Source organism: Haemaphysalis longicornis, unplaced genomic scaffold (assembly GCF_048455015.1).
Source record: "Haemaphysalis longicornis isolate Haplotype H1 unplaced genomic scaffold, Haemaphysalis longicornis Haplotype H1 scaffold_7, whole genome shotgun sequence".
NCBI classification, from domain to species: Eukaryota; Metazoa; Arthropoda; class Arachnida; order Ixodida; family Ixodidae; genus Haemaphysalis; species Haemaphysalis longicornis.
This window is the reverse complement of record NW_027526422.1, coordinates 146,647,076-146,666,692: the sequence shown is the minus strand read 5'-3', so window position 1 is coordinate 146,666,692 and position 19,617 is coordinate 146,647,076. Positions and strand designations below refer to the sequence as shown.

At 47.8% G+C, this 19,617-nt stretch overlaps 1 protein-coding gene across 7 annotated transcripts in view; it reads right to left on the bottom strand.

Moving 5' to 3' along the window:
- LOC144147103 (uncharacterized) overlaps positions 1-17,817 on the bottom strand; it is a 76,442-nt gene extending 58,625 nt beyond the window's left edge. For all 7 annotated transcript variants that reach the window (XM_077679166.1, XM_077679167.1, XM_077679169.1 and 4 more), the window contains exons 1-3: positions 17,716-17,817; positions 12,971-13,057; positions 8,937-9,023 (exon numbers count right to left, since the gene is read on the bottom strand). In XM_077679166.1, the coding sequence (XP_077535292.1) occupies positions 8,937-9,023; positions 12,971-13,057; positions 17,716-17,773 (232 nt within the window). In that variant the 5' untranslated portion in view covers positions 17,774-17,817. The remainder of the gene's footprint in view (positions 1-8,936; positions 9,024-12,970; positions 13,058-17,715) is intronic.
- Positions 17,818-19,617: the final 1,800 nt, after the last annotated feature.

Genomic DNA, 19,617 nt, shown 5'->3' with positions numbered 1-19,617 from the left:
AACAAGAATTCATGCCTCCACTAAATATTCTAAGGTTCCCCACCCCATGAATGGGAAACTGATAGCAGCAACTTCGAAGGGGGGGGGGGTGAAGTCGCACTACCGTGGAAAGACAAAAACCCTCGAAAGATGCGACAATGTGCCAAAGACCAAGATTCATGACGTGTCCACCCAACGCCCAGATGCAACCCCGACGTTACCCCCAAACACGACAGCCACATGGCCTGACACCTATCGTTTGCGCATGAAGAGCTTGAAAAGGCGGTGTACAAATGGTTCGTGGTTCGTGGAAACGGGGCAAAGAAAATCACGATCAGTAGGCACGCAGTGCAGCAGAAGGCACTGAATTTCGCTGGCCTTTTGGGCATTGAAGACTTCAAAGCAAGCACCGGCTGGCTGAGCCGATTCAAGGCCCCCCACGATATCATCGGCAAGACGTTCAGCTGAGAGTCTGCATCCACAGACACGAGCAGTGCATCCGCCTGGGTGCCGGAGAACGTTTCAGCGTTGTTGGAAGAGTATGCCATGTGCAACATTTACAACGCCGATGAAACGGGCCTCTTTTATAAGACGCTACCATCTAACACCCTCGACATGAAAGGTCAGCGCTGCCACGGCGGCAAACACTGCAAAAAGCGCATGACTGTGCTGCTGTGCACGAACGCGGATGGGTCTGACAAGCACCCGCCACTAGTTGTCGGAAAAAGTGCAAGAATTCATTGCTTTAGAGGCACTTGGGGCCTTTCTGTGAAATAGGTGGCCAACAGCCGATCGCGGTTGACGCGGGCCATTTTTTGAAACTGGGTGGCATCATTTGACAGCGACATGAGGAGACACGGCCGGCGTGCTTGCCTGTTGCTGCACAACTGCTCCACTCATCACATTCCAGATGTGCACCTGACCAACGTGGAGCTCGAGTTCTTTGCACCTAACGGCAGTTCTGTGATACAGCCACTGGACCAAGGTGTTGTAAGAAGCCCGAAATGCACCTACCGCCAGCGGGTGATGCAGCGTCCTGTAGTTGAGACTCGGTTGAGACTCAAAGTTGAACTTGTACAGCCTTGGAGATGATGGCTGCCGCATGAACTGCAAATGGGCGTGATATCGTCGCCAACTGTTTCGCGCACGCTAGATTTAAGCTCAAAGATGCGGACGCCGACTCCCCTGAGGATCCTGCCTGAGGAACTAATGGCGTATTCGGATGGGCGTTTACGAGCGCTCCGGAGTGCTCTGAAAAGCGTCCGCGCCTTCGGTTGGTAGAATTCGAGCGCTCGAACTACCTTCGGGGTGTTCTCTCAGAGCGTCGGCCTCCGACTCACTCCGACTCGGAGCGCTCCCGATCGCTCTGACTTCGAAGCGAGAGCGTGGCGCGATCTGGCCGGGAGAACGGGTCACGTGACACAAAACGCCGCGGTTGCCGGCAGATAACAGCGCCAGCGCACATTTCTCCTCTTCGTGCACGACATCGCCTACTTCGTGCACGTTGTTCGTGGCGTTTCAGAGCGTTTGTGTGGCGAGTTCTTTGCACCATGTCAAAAAGGAGACGGCTACTAGAGGCGGAAGAAACGTCAATGCTGTTGTTCCAGCAGCTCGCAGACGAAAGCCTTGAAACTAGCAGCTCGGACGATGACGACGACGATCGCCAGATATATGCTGAAAAGTTCGGCGAGTTGTTCTCCGAGCCTCTGGACGTTCAGAAAGTCGAAGGCTACGTTAGCAATTATTCCGATAAGCAGGTAAGGTCGGCCTCAAGGCAAAAGTGGCAGCACGTAATGTTATTTCCATTCGTCGATGCAGCGCAGGAATGCTTACCCGGCGGCTTCCCGCGCTGGCTGCACGGTGGCACTACAAGCGCGCTGCTCTGAGATCGCCGATGCATTCAGTTGGTACGCTGCCTCTCGCGCTCTGATTGCGAGCCGCCTCTGCATCTGGCGACTCCGAGCCAGAGGACCGGAGCGGCCAACCGAATACGCCATAAATGAACACGGGGGCTGCCAGTTAATTACATGTATTTTGCCTCAATTGTACCACTGGTTTTCTTAGCACTAAAAAAATGGGGAGATATATGACAAGCGCCAGCGGTTCACAAGTTCTGATTGGTTATGACTATAAAAACCGCTTGTTTTTCGAAGCCTGTGTGAGACACCATGACGACGGTACGCCGTGAGGTGAGACAGAGAAAGAGACTAGGCGAGCGCCCACACGAATCTTCACCGGGGCAAGCTGGGTACGCGACGAGGTGAAGACGGATGCAACCCGGCAAACAGGCAAAATGAGACGACTCAACGCACTGCTGGCCGCGGTGCGGAACGACCGAGCGAACTCAGAGACTTCATTAGACGACTACCGCCTTGTCGTAGATGAGCAAGCAAAAACATCATCTGCAAGCAGTGGGGGGACAATGCGACGAGCATGGACGAGGCGGACAGTCAATGGTGAGTAAGGAGTGAGTGCAACAAGGCCTGGGACAAACTCAAACGTGCAGGCAAGCAGACCGACAGCGACGACTTGACCAGCAAAGCCAAGAAGAGGGCTCGAAACACGAAACCGGGTGAGCAACAAGACATGCCCCACTCGCACCGGGTAGTCGAGCAGTGAAAACGTTGAGGATTTTGAGGACAATGAAATGTGTTTTTAATACACCATAATCTATGCACTCTTTTTTCTTTTTTGTTGGTTTCGGAGAAAGGGGAGGCCGCACACGCGGCCAGCATGCGCATTGGAAGGAATGGAAAGAAAACATGCTCCACATCAAAAGTATTTCACTAGAGCAGAGTACAGCAACAAAAAGCAGCAAACAAGCAGACGTGCGGGCACGGGGCTCTGATTTCGGCACGTACACGCCGGAGGCATGAGAGTACAAAAACTAACGTGCAAACTGAACGAAAAGTGAAACTTTAAGCCTAGTCCTATGAAGAAAGCAAAACATATATGGTATTCCAGTAGCTACCCACATAGAAATCCTTGGCAGTGCCTACACCTCGAACAGAGTATCGCTTAGAGCCTGGCATCAGGCACTCAAGCAACTCAAAGAAACTGTTGAAGCTCTAGCGTATGACTTCCCATATGCAGTGAAGTGGTACCAGGCACTAAACATGTTTACAGGAAAAATATGGTACATTGCAGGAACAGTCGCTGGGCCTCACCGCATAGCGGTAAAGGTAATATCTGAAATACTTTGCTTGTTTTGGTCGGACAAGACAGCCCTGGTAAACACTGAGAAACTGAGCTTGCCCAGACAGCTTGGAGGGTGGAACATCCCTTCAGTAACTAACTCCTCTGTTGCTTATGCATTGGCATCCAGCCAGACAACTGAGCGTGTACTTTTTGGGGGCACAGGGCTGGCTATTTCTCCAGCAGGCTCCAAGTGGGCCCAAAGCTACTCAGGCGCCCACCTTTTATACCAAGGTAATTGCTGCATACAGGAAGTTGACCACCCACACTTGCAAAGGGAGACAGTGGACCTGAGGAACGTAGAACTCACACAGAAACTTGACGGGGTAAGCTCAGAGAACCTAGGCATGAAAGAGAAGAACCCTGTTTAAAAGCAAATGTCCTGGGCAAAGCACAGGACGTAACATGGATGTTTGGAGCAGTCTTTCCGACTAAAGATGCTTTAAAGAAGCCATGAAGACAAAACAAAAGCTTGTTTTATTCGAAACATTAGGTGTTACGTAGTACCCCAAGCGCTTTCCCAGAAGCAAACGATGCTTTATTCACTGAGAAATAAGGCAATTTAAGCCCAATGTTTAAATCTCCCACTAAATTGTGCATTTCGTGACGTGAACAATGGCGTCATATGAGCCGGTACTTGAAACAGATACTTAGTATGTCGACTCCATATAGCACCCACACGAGGGAATCAAACAAGAACTCGAACTCGTGCCAAAACCGAGACGGCCGCCATTTTAAAAATACTAGTAAAATCTAGTGCATCCGCAGCCCTAGTCATGGAATCGCCTGAACCGGAGAACAAAACTCTCGCCGAGAATCTCGGGCTTGCATTTAACAACCTCACACCACTTGAACGCTCAATGCTTCTAAGTGCATGAGCGGCAGGAGTTGTAGGATACATGGATGGACCGGAAAGCGACCATTCCGCGATACTCACAACAGAGGAACGCCCAGCCGTCGGCACCGCTGCCTCGTCAGCCCCGTCGCGACAGACGAATACAGACTGGTACGTATGTGCCGTATTTTTATTACGGTTAATGATAGTTCAGGTTCCGTAGCAGTATCGCTTATGCCAGTTGGCCGGTGTCGTGTATGGAAAACCGTTCGCGCAAGCTCTCTGCTCCGACCAGAAAGATACCAGCGCCAATGCGCGGTGTGTACCGCATTTTTTTTCCAAGCTCACTTTGACGGCGATTTCACGAAGTCGGCGGCGAGCGGCGGCGCGTGTAGTATATAACTGATTCATATGCGCGCACGATAACAGAAAACCTGGAAGCAGAGCTGTTCTTCTTGGGGGAGGAAGAGTTCTTGCGAAAATGGTCTTGCGCCTTCATTGAAGTACCAAATGGGCGAGTGCACCTAAGTTGCACACCAATGCACGGACTGCGCTTTGTGGGAACACGAGTTGCCAGATGTGATGATGAGCGATACTCACTCATTTGCTGTCGCTTTTTTCTCTTTTTTTTTTGCACAAACGAGGCCCGAGGACGGCTGGCACAGTGTTGGGTTGAAAGCGTGTGTGCCCAACATTTAATGTGGGATTCCGGCCGCGGTTCAAGCACAAGCCTCACACATCGTTACGTCCTTATCTCCTTGCACAGCGGCTGCCTCGTGGCGCTTTTTTCTTGTTGGGAGGATTTCTTGCAATTATTTCGATTGGGTATTTTTCGTGAACTTGCTGCTGCACACCTTGATAAGCCTAACGCATCCTTTTTCTGCACGCTGCTTCACCCCGCTTTTTTCATGCTTCTAGAACTGTTTCGCTGCCGTTAAATATGCCGCTAGCTTCATATTTTCTTACAGTTCGCGTGCCATTGGCTTTGCGCTCCTGCATTCCTTGTCCAGTTATGCCTCGCTACTTGCACGCCACGCCTTGTGTTTTGACTCTGCCGGCTCAATGATAAAACGTGCGGATCAGTATTTTCCAGCGCATCGCGCTGTGGCTAACGGGGTAGCTGACTTTGACGACATGATAACGTGAGCAAAGCAGTGTCAGCGGCGTCAGCGTGTGCATGAATCAAGTATCGTCAGGTAGCTCAGGGCACCGTCGAACGCAATCTCTCGTCACATGTAGCTTGTTCTCCAATTTTTCTCGCGGGGAAGTGCAAGAAACCTGACTACCCTGCGGAAATGATCCGTGCACACTGCGTGCAGGGAGAGCAGCTCCACTTTCGTGGCTGGCCTGGTGAAAGGGTGGGGCCCAGCAGCTGCCCGTCCATGGACAGCATAGGTACTCAAGCTATTGCTGAAACCATCCGCTCACTGGCTGGCTTCCTGTGCAAGGGAGGCCAGCCTTGCTAGCTGGCTTTATTCACTCACAACACCATTAATTATTATAAACCAGATAGCTTAATAGAAGCGTACGCACATGCGAAAAAGTGTGTTGTACCTTGCACTGCTGCATTAAAAAATCGTTCCTGTTTAAGCGTCCTTAATTCCTTCTATTCACTTGCCTTCTCAGAAAATTTCGTTGCTGGGTAGTGGAAGAATTTTTTTTTTTTTACTCTCAAAGCTCATAGCAGGTTACTTTTTTGGTTTAACACTGTGGATTGTGTGTTTTCCTAATGCTACAGTGAAGGAGAAAAAGGAGCAAGGCCTGTGGTTCTGCCACAAATGCAAGCTTGAAGATAGGACCATCAAGATGATAGGCTGTGACCTTTGTATGGAGTGGTATCACTGGTGAGGTTAAATCAGCTTCCGCACAAACATTAGGAGCTTTGTCTGTCATGCTTGTTTCTTCTAGTGTCTATGCCTTTTGCACCTTAAACTTCTTTTCACTTATTTATTTTTTATTTATTTAGATAAGTGCCCACAAACAGCATGATGCCTTCAGCGTGGTGCACAGAAGAAACAAAGGAAAGGATAGGAAAGGGAGATGTGTACAATGGGGAGGTGTGTATAACATGAGGCACATAGTATAGATGCTTCTCATGTTAATTGAAAACATGGGGTGTGGCTTTCTCTGAGCAAATAGCATACACTAATCTAGTGATATGTTCCGGGGCACGCCAGGGCTCGGTCCGGGGCTCGGTCTGGGGCACGGCACCGGACCGAGCGTGGTCATGACGCCGTCTTTGTTTGCGCAGGCTCTACTGCTATCGCCAGTCGCCCCGGCTGCGTTTCTCAGAGGCGCCTCCATCTACCCCTGCCCCGGTTCAATGCTAGCCGAAAATTATGTGGACAACTCCTACCTGCTCGCCGCATATCCAGACAATGAAAACGACTCACCCTCAAGCCCGCCACTTCTAGCCCCCTCCCTGCTTTCCGCCTGGCCACGGAGAGATACTTCCTGCACGGGACACTCTCTACCGCTATTTATTTATTAAGCAGCCCCCCTCCTGGACCCACTTGGGGCACGCCACCGGACCGAGGGTGGTCATGACGCAGTCTTTGTTTGCGCAGGTTAGCTAACTACCTTGTGCTAGATGTGTATGTTCTCGTGACGGAATGTTAATAGCGGTGTCGTGCCCCACTGACACATTTTATGCCGCGCGAAACCTGCTGTACCAATCTCTCCGTTCGTTATGTGTCAATGCTCACCGTGCTCTTCTTTTACTTGCCCTTTCCGGGGACGTTGAACTGAACCCTGGCCCCGACAACGTATTTCCAACTCCCGTGACCCTTGAGTTCATTGCAAGCACCCTATCACGCCTTGAAATTTCGGAAAACGCTGTTTTGTCTCAGCTAGCTATAATTCGTGCCGCGCAGTCCTCCGTTGAAAACCAGGTTGGTCGCCTATTCACCCGCACTCGCAAAATTGACGTCAAGGACAGAAACTTGCAAATGAATCTTCTGGATGCCCTAATCTTCATTGCAATGGCTTGGCTGCACGTGTTGCCTACGACAATTGCCAACTGTTTCAGCAAGTGCAGCACCATCAAGTCTTGTGTGGTCACCTCTTCACAAGAGCCGGATTCGGTCCAGATAGACATTTGGGACCAACTTGGCGTGGAGTGCACCGCCAACAAACTCGTGACTGCGAATGACGATCTGACAACTTGTGGTCTGCAAAGTGTTGCGGACATTGTGAATGATATGGGAACATCGCAGGTTGAAGTCGCGAGCAGCGCCGACGAAGATAACTGCAACAGCTGCAACGATCAGCCACCGATGGCAGCGGAAACAATGTACGCACTGGACATTCTGCAGCATGCGGTTGCATCCGAGACTGCGCCCAAAAACACGTCAGCACAGTTCTTTTCTTCCCAGAATTCTTTGCTGGCGGAGCTGGTGGAAATGAAGATGCAATTGGACATCCAGCACCTCTTTGCATGAAAAAATAAATCTTGGAAATGACCCGTTTTCGCACAAGATTCGCGTGCGTCAGCGATGGGAGTGCAGGTCCTTTTGACGTCCATGTCGACGACTCAGCCCGGCACCCCAGCAGCAGCTTCTGCCTCGATTGCCGCGTGCGGCAGTGGGAGGACCCTCACGACTTGCGCCAATGGGTCGACGCGTGCCTTATGGAGGCAAGATAAATCAGCACTTTTGACACATGCCATTTATCCGACCGACTATCCAGCCACCTGCCACTACTGCCCAGCGCCCAGTACGCTATACCATCAGGTGTGGGAGTGCCAAAAGACACCGGACCTGTACCCAATCCCCAACCCCTCTATACAACAGTGGACGGCGCGGTTGACCAGCAAGGACCCTACGTTCCAGCTTGACCTGGTGCAAAGGGCCCGCGCAGCCAGCCGCAGCCAGGGGATCCCGGACTAGGGATCCCCTCCACCGGGTGAGTGCCCTAACAACTGCACCTATTGTTTTTAATAAAGATTTCTTTCATTTGTTCATTCAAAGTGCTCGCAGCAGTTCGCTGGGCCACCTCCACGGCAGATATTCGACACGGATGACATTCTGCAGTGCACTTTTCACCGACACTATCAGCTCCTTTCCCGCATCAGCAATTTAGTTTACGCCTTCAGCTGCGTTTTAACGAAAGATTAGAAGCAATTTCTGCAGCAACCTGCACCCCTTCACGGCAGGAGCCAACGTCTTGTTGCCGCCGCCTGTTTCATACACAGCACGTTTCCATGTGCGGGGAGCTTTTTTTTTTTTTTTTTTCTGGTTATATGAATTTTCGGGTGATACAAATATTTCTGTCACCCCTTCAGATTTGCATCACCGAGATTCCACTGTACGTATCTGAACTGCACTAGAGTAGGTGCGTAACGTTTTTTTTTATCTCTGGAATGTGGTTATTTTATTGAGTACCACCATGCGGCACGATGCCATTTCCCTTAATGTTCATTTTGGCTAAGTACAGTGCATAAAATCTGCAGCAAATGCCCGCTACAGCTATAACAAAATAATGGTTATAACGCAAATTACGGCACCCCTTCAATTTAGCTATAACGAGGATTAACTGTACTCTTGTTTTGCTTCATGTGCACGTCTTCAAGCTGTACAAGTGCATTTACTGAAATGCAAATTTTTTTCTCTCTTTTCTTGCCTACTGTCACAATATTTCTGTTCGGGTCCGGCGACACCTGATACATATGCAACTTTCTACAATTATCACACAGCCACCAAAGTCAATCGCAAACTTGCAAACATAACGCAGTGCAATTTCATCAAATTCTGGGCACCAGTATAGACAAGAGCTCTTTTTTTTTTTTCTTAAGTATCGTGCCAAGCCTGCAAAGCGTCTAGCTGGCACGATTCATCAGCGAGCTTACCGATTACAACCTCAAGGATGGAAGCGACAACTTCCCGGAAAGGTTCCACGCGAACTTCCTTGGCCCTATTACTCTCCTTACCTCCTGCAAAGTCACACGACAGGGCCCATTGGTCGAACCCTTCCACGAGCAGACTGAGAAGTTGGAGTGGGCACTTCCCTTCACCACCTGAAAAGTGATTGAAAAAAAAAAAAACTCAGTAAAAGGCCTGTCTAAACACACCTACACCACTTTTAGTGGGCACAAAAATAAAAATGAGCGGCCCCTAGGAAACTTTAGCAGAACAATGGCAGCAGAAAATTCATTTCCTCCCAATGCCAGGCATTGCAAGGGTGCTGTGCTTGTAAGCTGTGCAAAGGAAAAGTTTGCTGTCTTTGCCTCGAATTGAAAACAAGCCAGCCTTAGTTACATCTTGATGTTGACTTCCCATATCCACCCGCCGTGAAACCCCGATTATGCAGCTTTATTGTATCTTCGGAACAAACCAAAGTTAGGCCTGGAGTACACAGTGTCACTCGACAGGCCGGAGAAGCATTTCACTCAGATGAAAAGCTCAAAAAATAAAAATTAAAATAAAACAAGAAATTCCATGCAAGGTGCAATCGCCTCCGTTGGTTTCACGAATAGATGCGTGGGTAGATTCCCGAAAAAAAGAAATCACTAGAAAAAAGAGCGACAACACCACACAGCCTGCAGAGCGAAATGCCGCTGGCGCACAGCATATGACTGCCACAGTCCAACATTCCCATGAACGGAGCTCAAGGTGCGTTGGAAAACGCAGGTCGTCCCCGTGTGATAAATGAACATTGCCACCCCCTCCCACAACGCTGTGAGTGGGTGAAGACATTTCACACTAGCTCATAATCTCGCTATTTGGCGGGGGCACTCTTACTCGCTGGCTGGTCGGTTGGTGTAAAACTTACTATTTGCCCCTAGCACCCAACGCACCTTCCGTTCCTGCCCCCTTCACCGTGTGGTCTCCTGCTCAAGTTTTGTGACAACGCATTTTTACCACTCCAAAAGAAAAGTGCGGTCAATGTGCTCCATGAAAGTGCTCAGCTACTTGCACCAGGCGGCATGTGTCCGGCATAAATTGAAAAAATTGCATTATTTTTTTTTTTAATTTCAGCCGTGTAGCGTCCAGAAGCAGGTTACTGACAGTTATGTCGGCAAAGAAAGGTCCGAATACTGCACAGAGTTTCACACAATAATGACTACAGAGGAATCTGCCACTGCGATCATCTGCCATGATTGACATGATGAGTAGTAGTGGATTCGGATTGGCCCTCGATGGCTTCGCGAAAGGAATATGGATGAGATCATGCAGCCATTGTCATTTTCGTCTTGGGCCTGCACGAGCACTTTTGCCTATGCAGGGTGTTGGAAGAAGCGTTGAAAAATGCGTTTCTCCTTGAACTGAACGTCGCACGCGCGATGAGACACCATCCTGAGTGGAAATGTTCTATAACCAAAGTCACAAATCGGGTGGGTTATCAATTCATTGTCAGCACAGCAAGCACAAAAACACAAGTGACGCCGCTGTATGCAGTGAAATTGCCTGCGAATTAGGAGCTGCGGCACCGCTCGTTTGGCAGAGCAATGTACTTTCACAGCTGGCGAAGGTTGCGAACTGCTTGGAACAGTCGCACTTTTTGTGCGAATGCCAGCTCCTACGGCGAAGGCCAGCAGTACCAGCAGCTGATAGGAGCGCAGCTTCAGGAATGTCACATATTCAGGCTAAGATGACTGCTGCAAAGGTAAAGCATACCTGCCAGGTTTGCCGGGATGGCATTAGGGAGATATTACTGGGGGAGGGGGGGGGGGGGGTAGTAGCTACAACAGAATGGGTAGCTTTACACACATTTTATTTTTATTTGCTTAACACATAGCAGGAAATGAACTGTTTCTTCTTACAAACTACAGAGAAGCTAGACCCCTTAAATGTTCAACGTGGCTGACACCGCCCTTCAGAAAGTCCTGGAAATAGTACTGCAAGTGCAATACAAAACAGCAGGAACTGAACTGTTTTGTTGTTTCGTCTAAGCTAACAACAAGGTACACCACTGGAGACTTGCTAAATCTTCAGAACCGCCATCCAGAACAGCCGTGCTCGTGTGTAAATGAAAGCGGCGGCAGCAGCGCTGCGTTTCTATAAACAGGAAACTAACAATGGGTCGAACAGGTTCCCCATCTACACATGGCCGACTGCGCTTTTTAAGCACTTCACTGATAACGATGCCAATTGGTGTCGTGTTGTATTGTCAGGTATACCTCCCTCACATTGTGGCCACACTGGGAAAAAGATTTGGCCAAAGACGGGTGCGTTTTCGGGAGATTTTTGTTTCGGTCGTACAATCGTACAAAACCATGAAAATTCGGGAGTCTCCCGGAAAATTTGGGAAACCTGGCAGGTAAGGTAAAGTGTTAATTTCTTTTTTAGGAGCACGAATGCTTTTCTTAATACTAATAACTACAAGTGCCGAAATTTTTAAATAGTTTTTAAAGAACTCTGTGTCCCGCTGTAGTTGGCGGCAAGCGGCAAACATACTCAGCAAGCCTCCTCAATTCCACGTCTGCTTTTTATCTAAGCACGCCATTTTATTTCGTCCAACACCAATTTTTGGGAACTAAATGTTTTGTGCCTAGAGCAATTTGTAAATAGCGAACCGCGCGGTAAATGTTTTCTGGTAAAAAAAACTCAATATGCGCAGTCATAGCCACGTTTCAATCCTACGCAATTTGGTTCCACTTATACCCATCGTTCCCATTGAAGCGTAAGCGCCGTATCTGAGTTTCCGTTCACACTAGCGCCAGATTCCTCTCAAGTTATTGTATAAAACTCTAGAATAATGCCTTCAACAAGACCAATGACAGGAATACGTTTAGCTTGATCCTTGAACCACAGCTGCAAGGTAAACCATGAAAACGCTTAGTTGGCTGACTGTGAGATGGTCTAATAAGCAAAGGCCAAAGGCAGCAAAAAAGAAAAGGAAAGCAAGAAAAGGAATAAAAGCCTCTGAGACATCAAGGGTGCGACACTGAAAACAAATTGAATCCACCATGATGCCAAGTGGCTCCCTGCACCCATTTTGCCTGTGTCACTGGCAAACTGTCATATAATGTCGAATGCAAAGGCTCAGTTTAAACACATGACTCTTACAGAAAACTTGAGGGTGCATCTGTTCTAGGCAGTCAGAAAAACCGCTTGCTGTATGAACAAGAGTGTATAGTGTATAGTCCAGGTTGCACGGTACCAGGTTTGAAAGGTCATCACCTAAAGCTAGCACTGCAAAATCTCATTTGCGGAATGCCTCCCCCTCCCCCTATCCCTTTACTGCACTGATTAAGACTAGAAAAATTTTGAGTCACAAACGTTCGGTCACACAGTCACAAATGTTCAGCTGATTTCTCCCCAACATACCAACTGGAATTCAAAAAAATAACTTGGATGTGTGGTGAACATGGCCAATTGCAGATAAAAATGAGTTGGGGAAAAAAAAGCTTCATTATTTTTTGGGGGGGGCTGCTTTCTTTGGCTAATTGAACCCCAGTACAAAGCCATAACCAATTGCAAGAGGTTCGAAGCATTACATGTCCAAAATGGGTTCACTTCTGCTCATAATATTGAACTAGGATCTTTACTGCAACGTTGTTCCCTAATCAATAGCACTAATTTTGAAATGTTACTCCTGTCATCCTTTTACAGGTGTCAAACTATAACCGCATATTTAACTGTGACGAAAAGGCCACAGAGTCACAACAAAATTAAAAACGAAATACCCAAAGCCCTACTGATTTCGTAAGGCACGTAACACCACCCTGAACTGCACGTCCTGTCTATCAAGAAGGCTTCTCTGTTTTTATTATGCTGATTTACTGCGCACCAATGTTGGAGCCTTCAGTGCTTTCTAAAGCGACCGACAACCACCTGGAAAACAGCAGGAAGAATTAAGCTGATTTCACTTCAAAGCCAAACAAAATTTGACAAAACTAACTTCCGTGACTATTGAGGATGCAGCAGCTTCTTAGTGCTCGAAAGAGCCGCCATGCTGGCTGAACAGTCCAACATCCCCAAAGGCTCTCAGAAGTTACGCAGCACTGGTTTGCGATCTCACCATGTTTAAAATTTGAAGGATGTGCGTGCTTCACTGGACACGTGCACGTTGGACCAGGTTGGACCAGGGGGGCTTCCCATTCCCAGTCTGTAAAGTTACAAAAGCAGTCAACAGAACGGTAAAAAGAACACTCAGATAACAAAGTCGTGCCCATAACAACAGTCAGAACGGAGCCTAAAAGCCCAATACTTGGGGGCATAACTCCTAAAACTTGCGAAATATTCTGTGCCACACCATCACCTGAAAACGGTGAAGTTGCCGGCTGATTATAAACGAAACGTTATAAATTTTTTAACAAATTTTGGAGGTTTCACGAGGCACGGCATTAACTGGGCTATGAGACGCACCACACTGAAGGACTCTGCATTAGTTTCAACCACCTCCGGATCTTATAACGTGTGCCGAAATCTCGACAGGCAGCCATTTCGCCTCCATCAAGAAATTTGATGGAGGCCATTTGACCACACCCACAATGCCTCCCCCTGCTCATTTGCAAGCGCATGCCTTCACAGACAGACATCTCTTCTGCTCTACTGAGGTCCAAGCAGCAGCAAAGAGCGTAGTTAAGTTTCCCGCTAGTCTGGACGCTAGCAGAGGATCGGTCGATGGATGAAAGATGTTGAAGACCGCTCGATGATCACAGGCACATAGCCGACGACGATTCACCATACGACTATTTACAATTTATTTACAGTTGCAGTTTACAAGGCATGACAAGTTAGCTAGCGGACTCCTCGTTGTCCGCTCAGCTCCCCCAAAAAACTCGAAACACCTTGATTTTATTGAGAAAAACCCGCCCACAAAGAGGGCGGAACCCAAGAAAGAGAGGAGGGCACATAATTAACAGTTCTGTCCGTTTATAGGCCGCACAGCCACCCACATATTGGCCCACCCCTTGTCCAAAACTCCTTTCCCATTCCCACGCAAACTAGACGTCAATTTTCAGAAAGGATTCGCACCGGAAGCCGCGACACTAAAAACCAACAAACTACCCAAGTCTGACGTGTAGTTACACTGATTTAGGAGTAGCCTCACAGGGACCGAAAGCAATAAATCCCAAACCCAGGGTTCGTACAGGCTTCAAAAGCAAAAATTCAAGGGTTTTCAAGGACTTTCAAGGACCACAAAACACATTTTCAAGGTCCCCATCTAATGTTTTATCTGGGATTATTTATAACTTTTCCAACACAATGCAAAAGTTTTTTTATTGCACAATATCTAAGCACATTAGTGCACATTTTGATAGGTGCTAACGGGTTCGTAAATGCTCCCCCAGCTTCATTTTTTTTATTTCATGGCTGGTATTTAGAGTTTTTTTTTCTTTGTGTTTTGCTGAGACTGTTTAATTTCAAAACTTAGTTCATGCTGCGTGCATCTCCTGCTTTGTCAGCAAGAATATCAGCTGAAATTAAATCGAGCAAGTGTTGCTTCAAGGCAGGATGAACTATGTACACGTCCACCATTTTCACGTAAAAGCAAAGTTTGAAGCGTATGAGGAACAGCAAACATGCAATGAGCAAGTGTCCATAGACTAGATGGAAGATGCAAGATAGAAAACAGAAGCTGGCTTTCACTGGATTGTATCGTGATGCAGATTGGATTGACAAGTGCCTGCTGCTAATGTTGCCTCGTAATAATGAAAATCTACCAAACTTGTAATTTCACGCAATACGCTGAAACTTGATTGTTACAATGTTTTTTTTACATTTGTTAACACCTAAAATCCACGACAAACACTTTAAATTCTTGTGAAAAGACAGGGCCATTGATTCTCTCCGGAAAAATCAAGGGTTTTCAAGGACCATTTAAAAATTCCAGGACTTTCCAGGCCTTGAAATTGACACTTCTAAATTCAAGGGTTTTCAAGGTTTTCAAGGACCTGTGCGAACCCTGAAACCGTCATTCCAATGCACATCTGTGTCGTGCTGGCACAGTTTGTTTATGCGGACCGCCGCCATCGCTTCATCCCCGCTTTTCAGCGGCCACCTGCAGCTGCTTCCAGTCATTCCCCGAATTCCCCATTTCAGAACAGACCGGCACCGTGTCGTGATTTGTTTACAGAAACTGGCCGCCGCCACTTTGACATTTCGCGTCTTTGCGCCTAGGCTGCCCAACGATTTACAACCGGCCGCTTCCGGTCCGCTCCCGAACTTGACACCCGACGCGCCCGTTGCGAGCAATGCACCACATGGCCTCGCCCCTCTCCCGCTTCTGAGAATTAGCGACAAACGGTTTCTTTCCGCTGCCGAAGCATTGAGCGGGGTCTGCGGTCCCCGACCACGAGAGAAGAACAAGCAAAAACGGCACTCGAAAGGCTGCTCCGACCTCCGGCGCTCATAGTCAAAACAAACAAACAAAAAGAAACCTCGCCGGCCAGTTTTCGTAACCACTCGATGCAACCCCGCGATATTAACAAGTGTCCCCTGACGAATCTCACTAGAAACAGTGCAAGCCAGCGTAGTACAGACACACAATGCTATGCTAAAAACCAGATAAAACCCAAAATGACTGACCCGAAGAGCAAAGCAAGCTGCTTCCATCCAAGTACTGGACTCTGCCAATTCCTACCCAAAGGTCCTTTTAAGCTCGATGCTATGGCTGAGCATAATATATCAACCCTGATTGTCCCTCAAAAAGCCGAGACTTATGCAAGTACATGCTAAATAAAAGCGCACAGAAACACGGGACAAAGAGAAGAACTACACAGGACGAGAGCTTACTAACAACAGTTGTTAGTAAGCGCTCGTCCTGTGTAGTTCTTCTCTTTTTCCCGCATTTTTATGCGCTTTTATTTAGCATGCCTCCTTGCCAACTTGCCCACTTGTCGGTGCTCCTAAGACTTATGTAAGTACAACACGGGGAATGCAACGAACAATTGCACAAGCAAGGGGAGCTTGATGGAGCATTACCTGGTGGGCACGAAACACAAGTTTTTTTCAAGCCACGTATTTTATGTGTGCTCAAAAGCACCTTTTCAACAATGGCTGCAGCACACCCCACAAACATGGCTGAATGTAATTATTTTTAAATCTAATAGCTTTAAATAGAAACTTTTCCAAATAAACTTCCAACGACACGGTAGAGTTACGTAAAGGAAGCACACAGCCTATTTATTTATTTCAGGTACCCTCAACTGCACAAGCATTGAAAAGGGGAGTGGGTTATAGGAGAAAAAATACAAATAACCAAGTGGCATTTCATGACAGCTCACAGGTGGAGAGCCCGCAGACGTCCTCAGGCCACTAAACTGAGGATACCTCAATTTGTAACCTTTTTTTACGAATTGCTCACAGGACCGGAATATTCTGTAAAGAAACTCTTTCAGATGGTGGATGGCGGAAACTTTTCCAGACGTTACTTTTAGACCAGCCTCCATGTAATGGTGACACGACATCCGATGTAGTGCCACCAATACACCAGGTAATACCGGTGTAATGTCGCCATTACACCAGTACAGACCTTCTGACGCATAGTTTGTACTTCACAGATTAACAGCCGCTAGTGCTACTTCTATTTGATTAAACAAGTATGCGCTCAGGACGGCCAGTGCAGTCTGACTAGCTCAGTGCGCTTCAAGCTAAGTACTTAAATCTATTTCTCAAGCCAAGGATAACCCTGCTATCTCGTGACAGTTATATTTCGAAATCCCAGTAAATGCACGTCATTTCAGCCACACACTGTAGCCGCAAAGATGCACACTCAAGTGCCGGTATCAGACCAAAACCGCTTAACTCTGTAAACGCTGCTTACCACGATATTTTTAGCACATTTTATGACTGAATTAAGGGGGAATTACTGTATCTCCATAGACAAAGAAAGCTTTTGACATAGTTATCTCAGCTTTGAAATTTCATGCCATAACTCGTTTAAGAGCAACAATGGAAGTGCCCTACGCCTCGTCACTGGCTGTTCCTCGGCACAGCAAAGAGGCCGTTACTGCGAGTAGTATTTTTAACGTGGCCCGAGTCATCTGCGATTTCCTGGACTCAATCAGCTGATAATATACTGCAGCCATGACATACTATGTGAGAAGAAGCAGCCGATATTACGAATTAAGTGCTATCTCCTTTCAAAACGTGAGTACACTGACGTCACGGGTCTGCTGCTTCGGCAGAGTGGTACACTCACTACATGAGCTACTGCCATTCTTAACTTGTAGTATAGCATATTTTACCCGTACGAACTGCATGTGCACAACCGAAAAGTCGACTTCAACCATACAATAGGAAAAATGAAAACTTGGAAGGCACGGATAGCGCGCAACTAAATGGTAAACACGTGTGTCATCATCACAGTAGTTTGTGCGGCGACCACAGAAGCCACACAATGTTCCTTTGCTGCAGATTGCAGAAAAAGGCTTTCTCTAAATAGTCTAATAACGAATTGATTATACACAGGTTAAACTGTACAGCGCCCTCCCCCCCCCCCCCCCCCCCCCTAGCTAAGACTTCAACAAATTAACTTCATTTTTCTAAGACTGAACGACTGAGCTAGCAACAGAACGGTCAATTCACCCCAAAGATCTGCGCGTACACACCACAGTACACAGGTGAAAGCAGGCATGCTTGCATATATGGGTCATTCTTGCGGGATTTAGGCACAGGGAAGAGGCAGTTTTCAAGAAACCAACTGCTCCAGCCGAACACATGGGGACAGCTTGTAAACTGAAAATGCAGCCTTTTTCATGTATTCCCAGTGAAAACCTTGCCCTTTTAAGGGGATCGCAAGCTTTTGACGATACGTACAGGCAAGATCAGCTGGAATGCCTCCCAAACGTATGGGCGTTGTACACATTTGCTTCATGGCAGTGGAATCCTACGGGAGGGGGGGGGGGGGGGGGGGGGGGCGGCTTTCAGTGCATCGACGACTCCCCCATCATCACAGCCTCGGGTCCAAGGTGGAAGTGGTTTGTGGCCTGCATGATGTCGGAGAGACTTCTTCTTAGACCCTGCAAATCAAAGTAAGTGGATAATCAATATGGTTCACATAATTTACTGAGTTGTGACATTAAGTGCGGTGGGCAGCTTTACCCCCCCGTGACAGCCTATGAGGGTCAGTGGCAGGCTATTCTTCGTTAATTTTGCGCGCCGCTTTCACAGTACATGGCATGCTCAGTATTTGCCACATGTTCACAGCCTATTTCAATGCAGAATAAAATGAATATGCCGAGCATTGCCTTTTACTTCAAAACATTAGTGTGTCAAGGTAAGAGAGGATCATGCTTCGTGACTTCTAACAGTCGCAGCCAGTGCTAATGCATCTGTTTAAGAGTCAAATTAATCGGCCAGGTGGTTTGCTTGCAATACGGTTTGGCTTGGACAACCGCACATAGTTTGGACTCCTTCTCTCTGCGGATCGGTACTTCCCACTGGGTTTAACAGGAGGCAGAAAAGAACATTTTACCGTAAAAACTAATTTGAATTCAAAAGGAACCATAAAGTTTGAATTAGGCATTGTTCGAATTAGTTGGCGTGCGCTAGAACGAACGGCCAGATCATTTTGCGATCGCAGTTGATTGCAGGTGCAGCGACCAGGCACCGCAAAAACCTGCGACGGCTTGCACCAGAACATTGGCAATGCCGACGGCACCCACTGTGCAAGCGAAAACCCGCAACGACACACACCAGAGCGCTAGCACGCCCAGTCAAGTACACTTCGCACCTTGTGCATGCTTTGCTTGTGCTTCTGCACTCACTATGGGCCAGCTTCTATCCCCGAGGAGCTGTGTACGCTAAGGGCTGCTTGTTCAAATTAACCGTTGTAAACAGTCACGCGTCTCAATTATGGGGAGTGTTCCCCCATTTAAATACACGGTGTTGTGGCAGGACCGAGGCATCAGTTCAAATTGACCGTACGTTCGAAGTAGGCGAGTTCGAATTAACGCTGTTTTACTGCACAAAAACCAGCCGCAAGCCTCAATGCAGTCACCTGGCGGGCTGCAAGAACTTTATCTTCCCGGTGCATGCCACTAGTGGGCGCCCAAATAAAACTGAAAAGATTGCTAAAACCAGTTTAGCATGAAAAAAGGGGAGTAATTTGCTTGCACTGTGCCTGTGCCAGGCACTAGTCCACTGATAAGATTCTGCGAGCACTATTGTGGCATGCAGAGTCTCTTGTATGGTCTGGTAAAACTGCATGACATGCATTTGTGTGCAGGCAATGTTGCAGCCTTGTTATGTATGTCCGCGCTTGACGAAGCACCACAACATCTCTTTTTGGGGAAAGGAGGGGGGGGGGGGGGCAATTTAGGTTTTCATTTACACATGCTGTCAGACAGACTGTCAAGATTAAAATCATCGTAAGTGGTGACAAAATACCCCAGCAGCAACTCTGATTATGGATATACAATATGCATCTTGCATACAGTGTGCATACAGATATACAATATGCATAAGCCCCAACCACATGGAGCGATTTTGCAAGCGACGCGACTAGCGACGAACTACTTTTCGCAGCGGACCAAGTCGCTCATCGAATCGCTCGTTTCTGGGTCGCCAGAAACAGCAGCGACTAGCCAATAGGAGAGCCCCTACGTAAGCACGCAACCTAGAACGGGGGCGACGGGGGGAAGATTTTGCAAATCCACACAGACGGCGTTTCCGGTGCAGCGGCAAGAAAGCTTTGCGTGGCAAAGCTTGTGTACACGC